The following is a 16,460-nucleotide window of genomic DNA, read 5'->3' on the forward strand; positions in this document are numbered from 1 at the left end:
TTGTTTGTTTCAGCGTAGCCAGCTGCCGGACTGTTCCAATCCCCGCCGGAGTGGAAATACGGGGGGAGGCAGACAGTCCTCTCTTTTCTCCCTTTCCCGTTTTTTTTACCTCGTTGTGCTTTGCTTTTTTTTTTATTTCACCCTTGCTTCTCTGTACCTATCTCTCTCTCTCTCTTCCATTCTTTCCCTTTTGCAGTGCACAACTTTTCCTTTTCCACCCTCCTTTTCCGCTTCGTTTGAAGGTTCTTAGTAAACCCGGTCCATTTGGCTTACAGCTCTAGTTATTTATTTATTTATTTATTTATTGTTTTCGGCTTCTTTTTTTTAACCCCCATTTTTTAATTATTATTATTTTAATTTTGTTTTTCATTTAGAAATTAAATATACCTACCTACATGGACACTCTGGAGTAGAATTAGCCGTTTATTTGTTTTTAGCTGTGTCCCCAAATGAGAAGACGCAAAAGATGGAACTGCACATTTTAGAGCACAGCCTGAAAGTAGCCAGTATAGCGAAAGAAGGTATCCAGATTTGCACTCACGGATTAATTAAACTCGCTTTCCTGCCTTCAAAAACAAGGTGAGTGGATCATTGTGTGTGTGTGTGTGTGCGCGCGCGCATCGTCGACATGAATGTCAGTGCAAAAACATGGAAATGGTTTGTATAATCGCATCCTGAGAGGCTTTAGGCCAGTGCTGAATAGCTAGCTGTGACTGTGTGTGTGTGTGTGTGTGTGTGTGTGTGTGAGAGAGAGAGAGAGAGAGAATTTTGACACTTTCACCCAAAACTTCCCTATCTTACTACATTATCAATATGAATAAAACAAGAATTCAGTCTAAAACCGGGGGCTAAAAAAATACGAAAGCGCTAAAGCGGATATTGCGTTAACTTCTTTATGTTTAGTTTTGTTATTATTCCCCCTGTTCGCTTTCATATTAATGAAGTTGGATGTTAAAGGGGTGTGTGTGTGTGTGTGGACATGCAGCTCGTGCTGTTTTTCCTCCTCCGTTAAAAAACCCCCAAACAAACCCAATAACACCGAAACAGCGCTGCTTTCATTTCCTTTACCTTTCCTTTCATTTGATCACCGCTACGTTGTCGCTATTGAGGTTTTACTACGCCTAATTACGTAGTAAAACCTCCATTTAAAAATTTCACCAGTTCTACATTATTCCCTGCACCATGGAATAAAAGCCCCTTCCCTGCTGCAGTGCTTTGCATGGCTGTCGGAAAGCTGTAAACAACTGCAGTGGAAAAAAAGAAGGGGGAAAAAAAATGTAATTTGAATAAATCTAGAGCTGGTTGATGCGCCTTCCTTCCTTCTTTCCTCTACCTAACGTCTGTGCCGATAATCAGTGGCACGATATATTGCGATAATCAACACGATACCGTTATGGTCAACGTGCCGTTCTGTTTTATCGAGCGACGTCTGGGATTCCAGAATAATCTCCGCCTTCAAACGTATAACCATCATGTAACATCTTTACCGGCGAAGTAGGGCTCGGGTCAGTATGAAAAAAAATCACATCACGACAGTTGAGGACGTTTCTACGATACACGATCTGTATCGCGATACGTAATTTGGCTAAGAAACTGTCAGTGAAAACAGCAGTAAAATAAACAAAAACGTTTTCGGCGATACAGTTTGACGGTACTTTTCTTTAACGTTTACCAAGATCTTTAAGACATTATGTCAAATCAACAGTAGCATTTAATTTGTAATGATTTAAAAACGTTTAAAAGAAATCAATACACCAACGATATCTTAAGAAAAGTGTATCGTGAAATCATTTATCATGGTGTTGATATTATATCGATTATATCGCACAGCCTTACGGTGAAGTCGATCCCAGGATTCTGTTCGTCAGTCGTGCTGCTTTTTTTTTAATTCCTTTTTTTTTTTTTTTTTTTTTTTTTTTTAAACCACAGCTTTGTGGAATTCTTTATTCTGAAGCTGTCGATTAATTTTGTCTTTGGTGACGAGACAATAATGCGCTATTTAACTGTAGTACGTTTCTATAATAACAGCTCGTTCACAGGGACGGCTCTGCTCTCGGACTTATACGGACTAATAAGCTACAGCCAACACGGCATAGTGCGAAAGGTCTATGCCTGGGCTTGCGCTTCCGGTCTGCCGCTTTCAGATGCGTTTGAATGGAAGTCAATGGAGCGCTAAAGCCTAGTGTGACCACCTCTTTATTTTGGAAAAAAAAAAAACATGCTGGTGGTGAAGCGACTGGTTTGTATCTTAAGTGATAGCAGGAACCAAGTCGGCTCATGGAGGTTCCTCAACTATAAATAGTGATAAGTACAATGTGTTCTTTAATAAAGAAATAAATTGATAATCATTGACAAACTGCCGTCGTATAAGAGGAATAAAATGTTTCGGGACATGCCGTGGAGATAACCGTAACTCTTAATTACACCGTCCTGTTGTTGATTATTTTCCTATAAGGCCATACCGTGCCAAACGTTGTGGACACGTATGTCCTCGGCATATGTTTTGTGCCGGTTGAAGTACCATCCTCAGCATTTTAACCAGAGCCGAGTGTTTAACCTTGAAGTACCGAGCGTTGTGATTACGTCTTCACGTCACCTACAGTCCTAGCATAGATTTACACATTTAATAGTGTGGACATCATTTCAAAGTGGCACGCAGCAACATGTAGTGCCCCTCAGCTTATGAGGCTTTAAACCCGATTCGCTGCTTGCTTCGGTTCATCCGTAGTGTTTACTGCCTTCTCGTTGTGTTTGCGGACACACGGTCCTGGAGGCCATCTCCTCTCCTGGATTTACCGAGGCGTGAGTCGGAGCCCTAATGAGCCCTTTTAATGTGAGCGTAGGTGGAGTTAAAGGCTCCCCAGCGCTGAGTCCTGTTAGTCACTCAGCTAATGCATAATGGACCCAGTTTTTCTTTCTCTCTTTTCTGAATGCAGATTAAACCAGGCCTTGGACACTGAAGTTCTCAGTAAGGGGAGGGGGGATTCTGCACTGAAAATCTTTTCTCATCTCATACTTCGATGAACAAGCCTGCTGGTATTTTGATGACTGGACGTTATCAGGTGGCCCATGGAAACCGGAGTTAGGCTGTGTGTGTGTGTGTGTGTGTGTGTGTGTGTGTGTGTGTGTGTGTGTATGTTGATGAGATTTAGTATTTATCTGAAGGTATTAGAGATTGAGACACAGAGTCTTTCTAGATAGTATGTCACTTTGGCCCTCTGTCCTGTTTGTTTGTTTGTTTGTTTGTATTGTTTGTCAGTCCTATCAGCAATTGGATCCCATGTGGCCAAAGCTACATAATGAATTTTTTTCCCCAAGAAGTGCAATTCTGTTGCACAATATAATGCAAGATAATAGCCTTTTTTCCTCAGTTCTTGGTTCACACTGTTAGGCCTGAGAAACAGACAACAGACGTTAAGCGATGTATTAAATTTGCGAGTTCCTCTTCTGTCACAGGAAAAGGCTATTAAAAACAAGCTCGAGCAAGAAGGAAGACTTGTTTTTGAATTCCTTCTGCCAGCAAATGCCGCTTGTGGTCTTGTATCTAGCTGTGAACAGTGTGTCTTCAGAGTCGACTATTGTGTCAGCTCTTTTTTTCTCGCCGCCACAGGCTCTGGGTTGTGTTTTTTGAATAGCTTTTTGATATAATGATATAACATTAACTTCCTCTGAAAGGCCCTTTTTCCTGTTTATTAATGTGCACCTATTATGCGTTTTCAGATGTTACCTTTCGTGTGGTGTGACATAGAGCTGTTTGCGAATGTGAAAAGTCCGCAAAGTTTCAAAAATCAAAAGCGCACGGCGAACGGAGTTATTGACTCCCAAAAGAAGGAAGCGATTCTGAACAGCTGAAACGAGTCGTCAGTAATTCCAGACTTACTTCCTGTACTAACCTACGTAGGTCTGTAACCAAAAAAAAAAACCCTGCCTCTGGTCTTCATTGGCTGCTCGCGAACGACGTGTACTTTGACCCACCCTCAAACACTACGGTTGTAGTTGCATGCTGAGAGAGTTAGGTTCCCTCCTAGAAGACGTTGTTTTTTCATGCACTTTGCATGGACTCCCAAAGGACGAGGATGTAAAGCGTCAGTGGTTAGAATTCGTTTTTGAAACCCCGGCCATCGTTTGCATTCAAGCCTTTCCACTGACGACTGCTTCTCAAATCCAGCTGAAGTCAATGTGGGATTTGCGAAACGATTATTCATTAAAGACGGGGCCATACCCACTTTATTTGGACCGTCTGGCGCCTCTGGATCACAGCCTGTAAGTATGATTTAATTATCTAGGTATATATTTTCTACCGAGTGTTCCAAATGCGTCATTTTGCGTTGTACGGCCAGTGCACAGCTGTTAGGCTCTGCTAACCGGCCAACTCACGTTATTGCCAAACTACATATAAACTGACCACTGAGAAACGTCCTGTTCTCGCCGTGCTTGCGATGGTGGCTCGGGTTGATCTTCCGATGCATCGCTATCGGACTCGCATTGATGAGATAAAACCAACTGAGCTAAAATTCAGACATGGAAGTGGGTTTTGCCTTTCCGACACACGCTGTAAGCGCTAGACCAGTCGCACCAGACTGGGACATCTGACCAATCAGAGCAGAGTAGGCTCTCTGAAAGGAGGAGTTTAGAGTGAACAGTCATTTGTGATCCTGAGAAAAAGAGGTGATGCTGCAATGTAAATTATGAGAAAATTAAAAGTGTTTTTTGACCTTGGATGCATGTAAACCCATTGTATGAGACCTCTAAAACAAAATCGGGCACGTTTTAAAAAGCATAGTAGGCGGAATAATTCCACGTACCTGCTTTGGCAGATGGTGTGTGTTTGCTTGTTTGTTTGCTTTCAGTGTTCTCTGCGAAGTGTCTCGCGGTGGTGTCGAATGCGAGCCGTGACAGTCCAGTGTGTGAGGCCCATGTGTGGCGAAAGTCGCTCACTGTTCAGAATGCCGTTGAGGGTTCTCGCGCAGTGTGCTGCCTCACTCTTTTTTAGCTGGCGTCCTCAAAAGGGGAAATTCAGCCGTGTCACCGGGGACGACGTGTAAGGCGAAAGAAAAAGAGCCCAATCTATTCATACACAACACTGAAGCACTGTTCGATTTTGTGCCTTGTGGTTCTGGAGTTGTGCATACACACCCACAATGCGCTGCAATATGGTGGATTTGACCAACAACTGAGATGCAGTTCCAGGTCCCTTTCTTAAAACCCTAAATCTTGGAAGATCACCTGCTCATTTTAGAAATGAATTTGCAAGTCGTTGATGTCATGAATTTGGCTTCTACCTTTAAGGCAGCGAATGAAATAAGCCTGTTGAATTAGGTTTTGGATTATCATTTGAAACTGTATTTCTGTCAACAGCATGTTGTCAAGCATGCAAGTCACAAAGGAAAAGCTTTGTTGCTCCAGTTGTCTGATTTAATGGCCGGCAGGTTCACTGCCTCTCTCTTACTCGCCTGTAGCGGTTTGAACGTTGAGTAACGTGGTTTATGCATAAGCGGCCGTATTCGTGCAGAATTACTCAACTAGACTGTAAACACCTGGCCTCAACACAATGCTTCCCCTCGGGCGATTTGGAAAAGCCTTGGTCGTGTGCCCTGAGAGCTTCCCAACAGCTAACAAAACCCCTTTGAGAAATTCTGCCCTATTTTGGCAGCATCAGATAAGATTCTGCTCTCCAGAATCAACAAACCTGGTACACCCCCACCCCCTACCGAGGAGGAAAAGAATATGGGGGACTGATTTGAAAGGCCATAAATAAAGGGTGCTCCCCTCACCCTGGATCTTGGGTCTGGTTTTACGAGTGGCATAAAAAGGGTGCCTGGTACCCTGACGTGTGTGTAAGTGTGCGTGCGATGGGTTCTGTTTGCATAGGCCGAGTCATGCGGTAAATGTATTCAAATACTGTTCTATTTTTTTCTGTCAAAAGAGACTTCACAGTTAATGCAATATCATTTATCATTTGAATTTTTGTGTTTTGACTATGTGACTATAGTAGATACTTATAGAACTCCATAGATCTAGTTCCCTCCTATAGGAAACGTTGAGACAAACATGGCCACATGGTTGTTAAACAAAAGCTATTATCATGTAATTATCACAGAGAAGTGTTCGCATGTGTTGTTTGTGCTGTCTGCTACTATTTTAGCCCCCGTTCTCCAGTCACAGACTTATTACTAACTAAAACCAGTTCTCTTTGCAGAACAGACAATCCTCGCTGCCAGTGTGCTCACCAACCAGTATTTGCTTGACATTTATTTCTATGAGAATACAGGGGGGATTTTTGGAATCCGGCACTCTTGTCTCCTATCAAAGATTGTGTAGTGTGTACGAGTTTTCTGTAGTGTCAATGCACAAACCTTTTGGCCACCAAACGAATGATCGCAAGCGATTACAGTCACGTAGTGCGAGAGCGGGTCGACGATTCGGGGATTCTGAAAGTCGTGGAGCTCAGCTTTCTCATAACAGCTTGGGAGCTCTTTGAGCCTCTTCGTCCTGCTCAGCAAGTTTTCTTGTGTGTATGTGTGTGTGTTTGTGTTTGTTTGTGGTTCACCACACCATCATGCTGTTCCCGAAAATTGGAATTGAATTTCAGAAATTCTGTACTTGACGTGCGTCCAAATATAAACAACATCTCTATACATTCATCTCCCTTTCCTCCTCTACAGATGCAAGTTCTTCAGTTTAACCGAAACCCCCGAGGATTACACCATCATAGTCGACGAAGACGGCTTTAAAGGTATGTTTAGAGGTTCTCGAGCTTCATGGGCAGAAACGAAAGATCACTCGTGCTTCCCCCATCTCGACACACTGGCAATGTTTGACCACATATTGCTTCATCAGCCAATTCGCTTCCATTACGGGTTAACCGAGACCAAGCTGTCGGCCCGTTTGGTTTTGTGGTTGACTGAGTGAATGTGTGTCATTACACCCGGGCTGCCAGCGTCACCATGGATACCGGAGGCTGTGGGTCGTGAAGCAGGTGCAGGTATTCTACCAACATTGACGATGAAAAAGGTTATGACCCACATCTAATACAAAATGCTGTTCACTGGCGTGGAGATGAACAAAGCCATAATTTCCTGTGCGGTACTTCTAGGTGGTTTATTGACCTCATTCATTCAAAAGGTTAAAAGGTATTAAACTCCTCTGCAACACTTCAATGACTCCTCTGCCTCTCTTTCAGAACTGCCCGAGTCAGAGTATCTCAGCGTAGCGGATGCAACATGGTTAGCTCTCAACGTGGTGTCGGGGGGCGGCAGCGCCACCAGCTCTCAGCCAATCGGCGTCACCAAAATCGCCAAGTCCGTCATCGCCCCCCTGGCCGACCACAACATCTCCGTCTTCATGCTGTCCACCTACCAAACGGATTTCATTCTGGTGAGTCGCAAAGTTGCTGGGAGAGTCCAGAGCTACGCTGTTTGCTACGAGTACCTCGTACAAATCGATCTTTGCCATTGTTCGAATGTTTTACGAGCTGCAGTCAAGTTTAAAGTTAGGTTCCTTTTGGATGCAACAATGCCGTTGACTTCAGGAGCCCAAACTTTATGCCTTTATTTCAGCTGGCTAGTTAGCGTACCAGAGGTCTCGGTGAAGTCGGGTTTCACGTGGCCAGCTATTCTGAAAAGTGGAAAATGCTGCCTACACAGCCTGTATTCGAAGGCATTGAGTCACGCTCGAATTTGCAAAGAAAGCAGTTACATTTTCAGGAGTATCTATCTGAAAATAGATTTTTACATTAATCTTTTCTTTTCATACATGTCCTGTAATCCGGTGTTTCAGCTTAGTAACCAGACAGGACAAAATTGGCAGCAGAAAATATGAACTTTTGACATTAACAACCGATAACTCATGTAGCTATCTCGTTATGAGGCAGCAAGACGTAGACAAAGCCAAGCTATGGTTTATTAATTACTGTTGTTATCACTATGATCTCTGCCGGTTACAATTCAGTCTTTTACAACCAGGGGGGTCATTTATTGGAATGCAGGGCGGCCGAGGCTTCATGTTCTTCCAGCCAGAAATAACTTTGACACTGTTTAAGTGGATATTACGGAACAGTTCTTTTTATTAAATATTTGTTTATAGTGTTTTCCTAGTTTAATTTAAATCTGAATAATATAATAAGTAAGAAATATAACACAAAGGGCATGCTGTTAGATCCGGGGCGTCCAATCTTATCCGCAAAGGGCCGTGTGGGTGCAGGTTTTCATTCCAAACAAACAGGAGCCACACCTGATTCCACTTGTTTAATCAGTTGATTTTGGCTTTGAATAGACTCAGCTGTGGCTTTTGATTGGTTGGAATGAAAACCTGCACCCACACCGGCCCTTTCCAGATAAGATTGGACACCCCTGTGTTAGAGGAAACTAATCAGCAGTGGGGTAATTTATTGTTACCGTTACCACCCCAAAGTGTTTTATTCCTCTTATACCACAATAGTTTTCCGATGAGAACAACTTAGTATTTATTAAAGGACGAGATGTCATTTTTATCCGTTTATAGTTGCGTTTAATGTCGTGGAAGGTCTGCCAAACAAGTTCAGTTTCAGTATTACAGCTATAAACAGTCGTTTGCTTTTTTTCTCTCTCTCTCTGTCTTGAAGGTAATATTAAGTAGCTTGTCATGTTACCAAGTTAGAGCTTTAAATCTGACTATTACCAAGTGCTGAAACTGGAGACTCCTTCCACAAATGTTAAATAAATGGTTGTCTCGTCGCAGAAAACATTACCATATCAAAAGTTACACACGTTTTCTTAGGAGTACGTATTTCGAACTTGTCTGTTAACGCATACACAAATCTGCCTGTCAGATTGGACTCTTGCATATTTAACAGGCGGGGCTGTATATTCTCACTGTTAACAGTTTTGCTTGCTCAGTGCATTTCACAGTAGAATAGACATCTGGTCCGGGCTGAAAGGCACACAGGGGAACGCAAAGAGGCGCTTCGTTGTAGAGGTCAGCGTTTTGATCATCTAGAATATCGGATTGCCCGGGTAAGGGGTTTCAGACTCCAGACCTGGAGGGCCGCAGACCTGCTCAGCTTTTACACTCTGCCTCATATAAGACAACATATTTAACTAATTACCCAGGCCTTTATGGTCTGACTTTGGTCAGAAGAGAGAAAACAAATCAGTGTGCCTCAAACATTTATGTACGCGATGTAGGGTAGTAAAATGAGACGTTTACAACCTAAAATGTCTGCTTTAAATCACTGCTCCTTGTTTGAGTGCGCGATATAGCAGGCTTTCAGCTCGCAATAACTCGCAGCGTCCTCTGGTGGTGTCGTCATTTCAGGTACATCAAGCAGACTGTGGTCACTCGGTGTCAAAAGTGTGCAACGCTTCATTTTTTTGGTATTCGTTGTGATAGTGATGGTACACTTATTTCGCAACGTGAACACCGCATCGCATTACTCAGACTGAAGTTAGGGGCGAAGTGCGCTGTTTGAGACGCAGCATGTCTTGAGTCCTGGGATGTATTTTCTTCAATCCCTTTACGAAAAAATAAGCAGGCTTTTCCTACCTTGCATATGAAATCTGTAATTTAAGCACATTACATGGGAAAATATGCTGCCGTCTCAGCTAGAATTTATATTATCGTTGAAGAAAGAACAACTGCCCATTGAGCTAGGAGAATAGAAAAAGCAAGACGCACAGACTTGTCCACTAGGACAACTGCTCGTGCTTGTCGTCTCAGCACATTTTTCTCTTTGTGTGTAGTGACTGTGTGAATCTCCTTTCCCTGCACGAACACACACACACTTATCAGCTACATTTTCTCTCTCTCTCCTTTCTCTCGCCTTCTATGCCCCCCCCTTCTCCACAGCCCACATGCTCTCCAGGACCTGTTTATGAAAATAAAAAAGGCGAAGCCAATGGTAATCTGGAGGTGGTTATGTAAAGAGGATCAGTGTGGCCTCTTGCTGGAATTCACCGGAACACTCTCCTGGCTGCAGCCTTTTTGGGGGAGGGGGCAATGAAAGGTTGTTAAAAGAAAGAGGGGTTAGGGGGGGTTGTTGTTCCACCTCTCTGACTCGGGCTGGTGCAGATCCCCTTTGCTTCTCCTCCTCCTCCTCACCCTGGTGTGTCTGTATGTGTGCGTTTTATAAATAGCAGGGCCTGTCCTAGCTTCGGGAGCTTGGCCGAAGTGAACCCCTTTATCTGACTCATCTGGGCCGGGAGACAAATCTGACGCCCATGTTTCTCACTTGTTTTATTTGTTTATATATTTCTGCAGCCCAGGCCTGGCCTAGTTTTCTATTGCATGTGGAACTATAATCTCTCTTGTGAGGCTTTGTATTTCAAAATGGAAAAAAAAAAAAAAAGGTTCAGGGTGACTATTTTTCTCTTTTGGAAATATTTGATTTTCACAAGTTAATGATAGTCAGATGTAGCTGTCAGGGATATTGTATTGCTTTTCCTATGTTGATAAAATAGCCCGTACAGAAAGGAGATCCACAGGGGTTGCCCTTGATATGTTGGGTTTTTTTTTTCTCCCCTCCCCTGCCTAGAGTCTGTTTAACATGGGCTCTGTAGGACATGATTGAATTTCAGTCCAACTGTTTGCTCAAGACATCCTTGTGTGTGTTTTTCTTCTTTTCTCGGTAATGCATTTGGGAGTTGACGCTGTTTGAAATGCAAATGCGTGTGATTTGTTTGTTTTTTTTTCTCGGTTACACAGGCCTGGCAAGTGGACACTTATTTCCTTAACAGGGACGCTCTTCACTGGAAATTCACTGTGCAGTCAAGTTTAGTAACTCCACAGAATGCTTGATACGAAGGTGGTGACTACATTGACAGCTGAGGCTCAGATTACAGGCACACTGGTAGAAACATAGCAAGGAACCTAACAATTGTGTCAAAGCAGTGTAACTAATCCTTTAAACATAGTGTAGGGACTATTGAGTGTCTTTTTGTGCCAAGTGTTTGTTCTTTTTTTTTATTTTGTAGCTGTTTAGTAATTTAAAAAATATTCAGTCAGTCTACACTTGGCCTCCTATCCCAGTAATGATTGCTTTGTTTTGTTTTTTTAAGCAAATGATTGTAGGGTGTAAACGTATGATATAACGTGTTTTGCGGTAAACAGTGAGGGACAGCTAGCACCACTAGCATAGTTCAATGTTAGCCACACTAGCATCCTTTTTATCTTGGTTTAATTAATGGCTCTGAGTCCTGGGTTTGGTGCCCTCATGTGCTGTGCAAATTTGTTAATTCAGATCATTCCATGTGTGGAGATTCTTATCATTTGCATCAGGAACAACATGGACAAAAACCAGTATAAGAGCAGGTGGAACTTCTGTCTTGGGACAAGACCTTGCCCAAGTGTAGTATCAGCAAAATTGAGCTCGATTGGCCTTTTTTTGTTTGTTTGTTTGTTGTTTTGCAGTAACTGTATTGAGAACCATCACTAGCCATCGATGTTCGTTCACTCATCTTCAGTATGGCCAGTACTGGCCTTCAGTATGGCCAGTTCGATCCTGAACTACTGTCTATGTGGAGTTTAGAATGTTCTCCCGGAGTAGTGTTGGTTTCCTTTGATTTCTCTGGTTTCCTCCCATCGCCTAAAAACATGATTGTAGATGGTTTGGTGATTCTAAGTGCCCCTAGGTGTGAAAGTGTGTGCGCATGGTGCCTTTGATGCACTGGGGTCCCATCCATGACCCTGACCAGGATAAACCAGTTACAGAAATGAATGAATGAATGAATGAATATCCATGTTGGCAGCTATCCGGCTACGTTTTGCTTATTTAAGAGTGATGATGCAGGCATTTGTACACTAACAAGCAATGTTGATATGCAAAGGAGTGCAAGTACAGTCCAAACAAATAGATTCGGTCACCTTGTATTTAAAACATTTGAAAGCTGTTGAGTTGAATAGAACTGAGTAGAACATGGGATTCTAGGGATTAAGATGTGTAATCAGTAACCCAACCTCTTGTTTCTCTCTCTCTCAAATATGATGTTTAATTACAGTTAATTACAATTAATATCATGTCAATCCTCTTTGGACTTTCTAAATCACATCTCTCTTGCGTTTGATTCTCTGCGTCCAGGTCCGAGAGAGGGATCTCCCCATGGTCATGCACACGCTGTCCTCCGAGTTCACCCTCCTCAGGGTGATCAATGGAGAGACGGTAGCCGCCAACTGCTCGGGAGTCACCAACGGTTTCGTCAAACCTAAACTCGGTAAGACATTCTTTACATGCACAGGGGCATCAGTTGACATGAGTGTCAAGCCCCCATTTGGCTCTCTGATAACCTATGCATGCCCGGATAGCATTTTCCATCCATCTTTTATTTATTTCTCTCTGTCTCCCTCTCTCTCAGTCCCACGTCCCATCATTCACCCTCTCTCCAGTCCCAGTAACATGTTCTGCGTGACAAGTCTGGACCCAGACACACTGCCCTCTGTGGCCACCTTGCTCATGGACGTCATGTTCTACTCAGGAGGGTAAGCGCCTTGCCTTCTCTCACATATGGCCAACCCTGAAAGCCATCTGCTAGCCTGATAGGAGAGCAGATAGATGAGCGGCACTCTGAAGGAGTGTAGTAAGACGGGTGGGGGGGGACAACCTCACTGTACCCATATTGCCTTTGGAGAATATGTATGTAAGAGTATAATTATTCCCACTGATTAGCACACTTGCTCATAGTGCAGCGTGTAAGTAAATGGCTATAATTCCAATATGGTTGATCCGATCGAGATGTAAATCAAATTAAAGCTGACATTCTGCACTTTGACCTCATTCTCACCGTCATTTCAAGTCCACTGCGTTTGATTACACAGCCAGCGCAACAACCCCGTCGCTGCCAAATTAATTACAGACTGTACGGTGTAAGCCCTAGTCAGTCCTGATGACAGACATATAAGCACTCAGCATTGAAGACAGCCTGTACTTGCATTACTACACTTATTAGAGAGTGAAGCACTCAGCAGAGTTGCTTTTCTGGTACATGTCTCATTTGAGTATTTTGCTGAACTCCTGACCTTACTGCTCTGCCGTAAGAAAAGCATGTTTTGCTTTAGACTGGGTGTCTGTTGCGTAATATTGAGATTCCCTGCCGTGCTTTTGTTCATGACAGAGGGAAGGAGGCAGGAGCACAGAATGAGGATTCGGGACACATCCGCTTCTTCTCCTTCTCCCTGATCGAGGGCTACATCTCCCTGGTTATGGATGAGCAGACTACTCGAAGGTTAGGCCTGTCTCCATTATTCACTGTTATTCATAGTAAAGGTGGACAGAGGCGTGTGTGTCGTCACTAGAGAGAGGTTTGATTGATTGATTGCACTGGAATGTGAAAACGGCTTTGATTGAATCACGAGTCGTCCAAGAACAAAAGTGGTTTGACGAATGAGTATCACGTTTTTATTCATGGGGGAAAAGTTACATATCTGGTGCTGACATCCAGTTTATATTTTGCTAGGTTCCCCAACAATGTCCTCTTTACCAGTGCTTCGGGAGAGCTTTGGAAAATGGTTCGCATAGGAGGACAGCCTTTAGGATTTGGTGAGTTTTAAGACGTAACTGCGAACCTGTCAGCAACTCTGCTAAAGCCCCAATTTCTTTGACCTGCTGAAAAACCCTGACTAAATCTAAAGCTGATTTTTATTTATTTATTTGCAAATGCAAACCACATGTGGTGTTGGTTTTTGTTTTTTTGGTCTGCTCATCAGATGAATGTGGGATTGTGGCCCAAATATCGGAACCTTTGGCGACAGCTGACATTCCAGCCTACTACATCAGCACCTTCAAGTTTGACCATGCTCTGGTAAGTCAGGGGTTTGTTTTTTTTGAGGGCAGATAGCACTTTCCTCTGAGTGTGTTACACTACCCTGTGACTCAGCATAAACAGCAGTTTGAAAAGTTTGGTTGGCTGATGTTAGCCATGTGTTAGCCTTCACACCCTGCCCAGTTGGTATCTGTCATCTGGATGGGAATTATCAAATGACAAATTGAAAGAATCCCCCTACCCCCCAGTAAAAAAAAAATAAATAAAGACCATAGTTAATTGAAAAGGAACTGTCTAAAGTTAGCCATTTTGATTTCCCACAGGTTCCAGAGGAGAACATCCAGAGTGTGATCGGAGCCTTGAGGACCAATGAGAGCACAGGACAGTGAGATCGGACATGAGCCTCTCCTGAGTCCCTGCTAGATTATCATTTTCAAAAGTGCCAAGAGCTTTTTGAGGACTGCTGTTGGGAGGGGGGTGGATGAGAATGAAAGGTGTGTGTGTGTGTGTGTGTGTGTGTGTGTGTGTGAGAGAGAGAGAGAGAGAGAGAGCCAGCTGGGTTGCTTTAGTTGCACTCTCCCACTTTCATTAGACTGACTGTGCCAATACCTGTCCCTCAGCCTCCTGGCCCAGAGTGCATCCTTTTCTACAGGGACCCTCAGCTAGTGTGACTGCAGTGTTAGATTTTTCTCCTTTCTTCCCTTCTGCCTTATACTTTACTTTCTCCAGACCCCAGTTCACCATGACAACAAGGCTTACTGAGACGTGGGCTGGGATATCTTTTTTTTTTTCTTTCCCCTGATTCATTGCAAGTAACCACAATGTATTAGCAACTGGTCCTCTTTAATAGAAGGCCAAGAATGTACACCACAAATGTTTGTTTAAACGTCCGTTTCGTTGCTCATCCCTTGTCTCGTACCGTGCCAAGTCACTTTAGGCCTAAACTGACTCCCTGAGTGTGTGGGGTTTATTTATTTTTTTTTGGTTTTTGGCGTGCAATTTGAAAAGCGATTGTTTTAAATAACGATATGGCTTGATCACAAGTTTAATTTCTTAGAAAGCTTTTGTCATCTGTTTGAGAAACTGGTTTTGTTTTTCATTTGCCCCCGTTTCACCTAAAGCCCGTGTTCTCGTTTTCAAGTTATGAATAAGTTGTTGTTTTTCTTGTATCCAAACTACAATCAATGGGTTTCTGTGCTCCAGCTCCGAGGTGGCGTCAGTCTGGTGGGAGGGGTGGAGATTTATCAGATTGGAATCAAACACATCACAACTGATCCGGCTCTTGTTCTTTCTTTTCTGAATAGAGTTGGTTGGGGGATTTAGTCGCTCTCACTTTTTAAAAAAAAAATTTCTTTTCAACCGAAAAACTACAGAATGGATTGCAATTTACTGTACACTTTTTTTTTTGTGGACATTTTCTTCCCCTTTTTCACATGTGAAGCTGTCTTGCTTTATAACTGAAAAGAGAGAAATGGCACGCAATACTTTAGCTTCTTTACTAAGTTTTTACCTCTCAGCATTTTTCAAAAGACAAGACGTAAGGAATTACAGTCCTTCATTGAATGTTAATTGGGGGTCTAAGTGTTAAAGGACACTGGCGTTAGTTTAGGCCTTCAACTCTCTCACCCCAGTCTGCACTTTATTTAAGGTCTTTCCTAAAGATCTTACTGTTCTTACTGATGTGAAAAAAAAGTGGGGAAGAATAATCGCTCCTTGGAAGGAATCTCTTTTTTTAAAGGGTCATATTTGTTGGTCTTAACGCACGAATGGATGGGGGTTTTTTCCCCTTCGCGAGCTTTTTCCTTTCTTCTCCCCCCCCCCCCGCCCCCCTGTTAGATCTGATTAGCAGAACCCATGTATTTATCAGTGTTAAAAATAAAAGGGTGACCTATTTCTTCTCTGACCATTAAAGAAATGAAAACAATATATTTTTTTCCCCATCGTGTACTGTTTCTGTGATGAATTGTCCTGGCCTGCTTTTCCACGTCCCCGTGCTCGAGCTTTTATATTTAATTTCCATGGAGTTGCCATAGAAATGGAGGTGTGCCAGCCAACTGCAAGCTTTGTCTCAGGCTGTTTTTTGTTTTTTTTACCTTAATTGACTACAACCGGCAACCCATCAAGAACATGGGAGTGATCACATGATCCTCTGCTTCCCAATTACATTTAATGATGTTAAGAAAAGTTTATTACAGAACTGATTTGAATCATCGTACAATGAAGCCAAGTGAAACAGATGTTGGGTCAGTCATATCACATTGCATTTATGGATCTTGGTTTTGGATCACAGGGTAGGAAGTGCTCCTGTGCATGCAGCTTAACATCACAGATCAGGGCCTGGTATTAATAGTCATTTACTGAATGTGCATGGATTTCTAGATGTCAGTTTTTCATATCCATGACGTGTTCTGTGTCCTAGTCGAATTAAATACACTTTTTTTTTTTTTTCTTGCTTGAGTGCATGGTAAGAAATGTAGAGGCACACACCTTCAAGCTTCAGCCCTCAACTTAGAGCTCTGTTGTGTCAGAAAAGGAAGCAGTTTGACGTCCAATACATCTTGAGCTCATATGATCGACTTGACCAGCGCCACCATATGATCCACGCCACACGCGACGTCCACCACATGACCCGGTACGGTCACCTGCAAAAATCCTGCATGGGTCATCTTGAGAAACATTTACAGCCTTTCTTGAGAAGTTTCAAATCATTCTCCACTAGCACATGTGTAG

At 42.9% G+C, this 16,460-nt stretch overlaps 2 protein-coding genes across 3 annotated transcripts in view; one reads left to right on the forward strand and one right to left on the reverse strand.

Annotated features, from left to right (window-relative positions):
* castor2 (cytosolic arginine sensor for mTORC1 subunit 2) lies at positions 1-15,675 on the forward strand. The gene is made up of 9 exons (XM_017460097.3): positions 1-579; positions 6,666-6,736; positions 7,184-7,377; positions 12,053-12,185; positions 12,327-12,450; positions 13,083-13,193; positions 13,425-13,507; positions 13,675-13,769; positions 14,054-15,675. The coding sequence occupies exons 1-9, from the start codon at positions 467-469 to the stop codon at positions 14,117-14,119; spliced, it is 990 nt and encodes a 329-aa protein (XP_017315586.1). The 5' UTR covers positions 1-466; the 3' UTR covers positions 14,120-15,675.
* Positions 14,463-16,460, reverse strand: part of rcc1l (RCC1 like) — a 14,313-nt gene continuing 12,315 nt past the window's right edge. For both annotated transcript variants that reach the window (XM_017460096.3, XM_053677209.1), the window contains exon 11: positions 14,463-16,372. In XM_017460096.3, coding sequence (XP_017315585.1) covers positions 16,295-16,372 — 78 coding nt within the window. In that variant the 3' untranslated portion in view covers positions 14,463-16,294. The remainder of the gene's footprint in view (positions 16,373-16,460) is intronic.

This window comes from Ictalurus punctatus, chromosome 28 (genome assembly GCF_001660625.3).
Source record: "Ictalurus punctatus breed USDA103 chromosome 28, Coco_2.0, whole genome shotgun sequence".
NCBI lineage: Eukaryota > Metazoa > Chordata > Actinopteri > Siluriformes > Ictaluridae > Ictalurus > Ictalurus punctatus.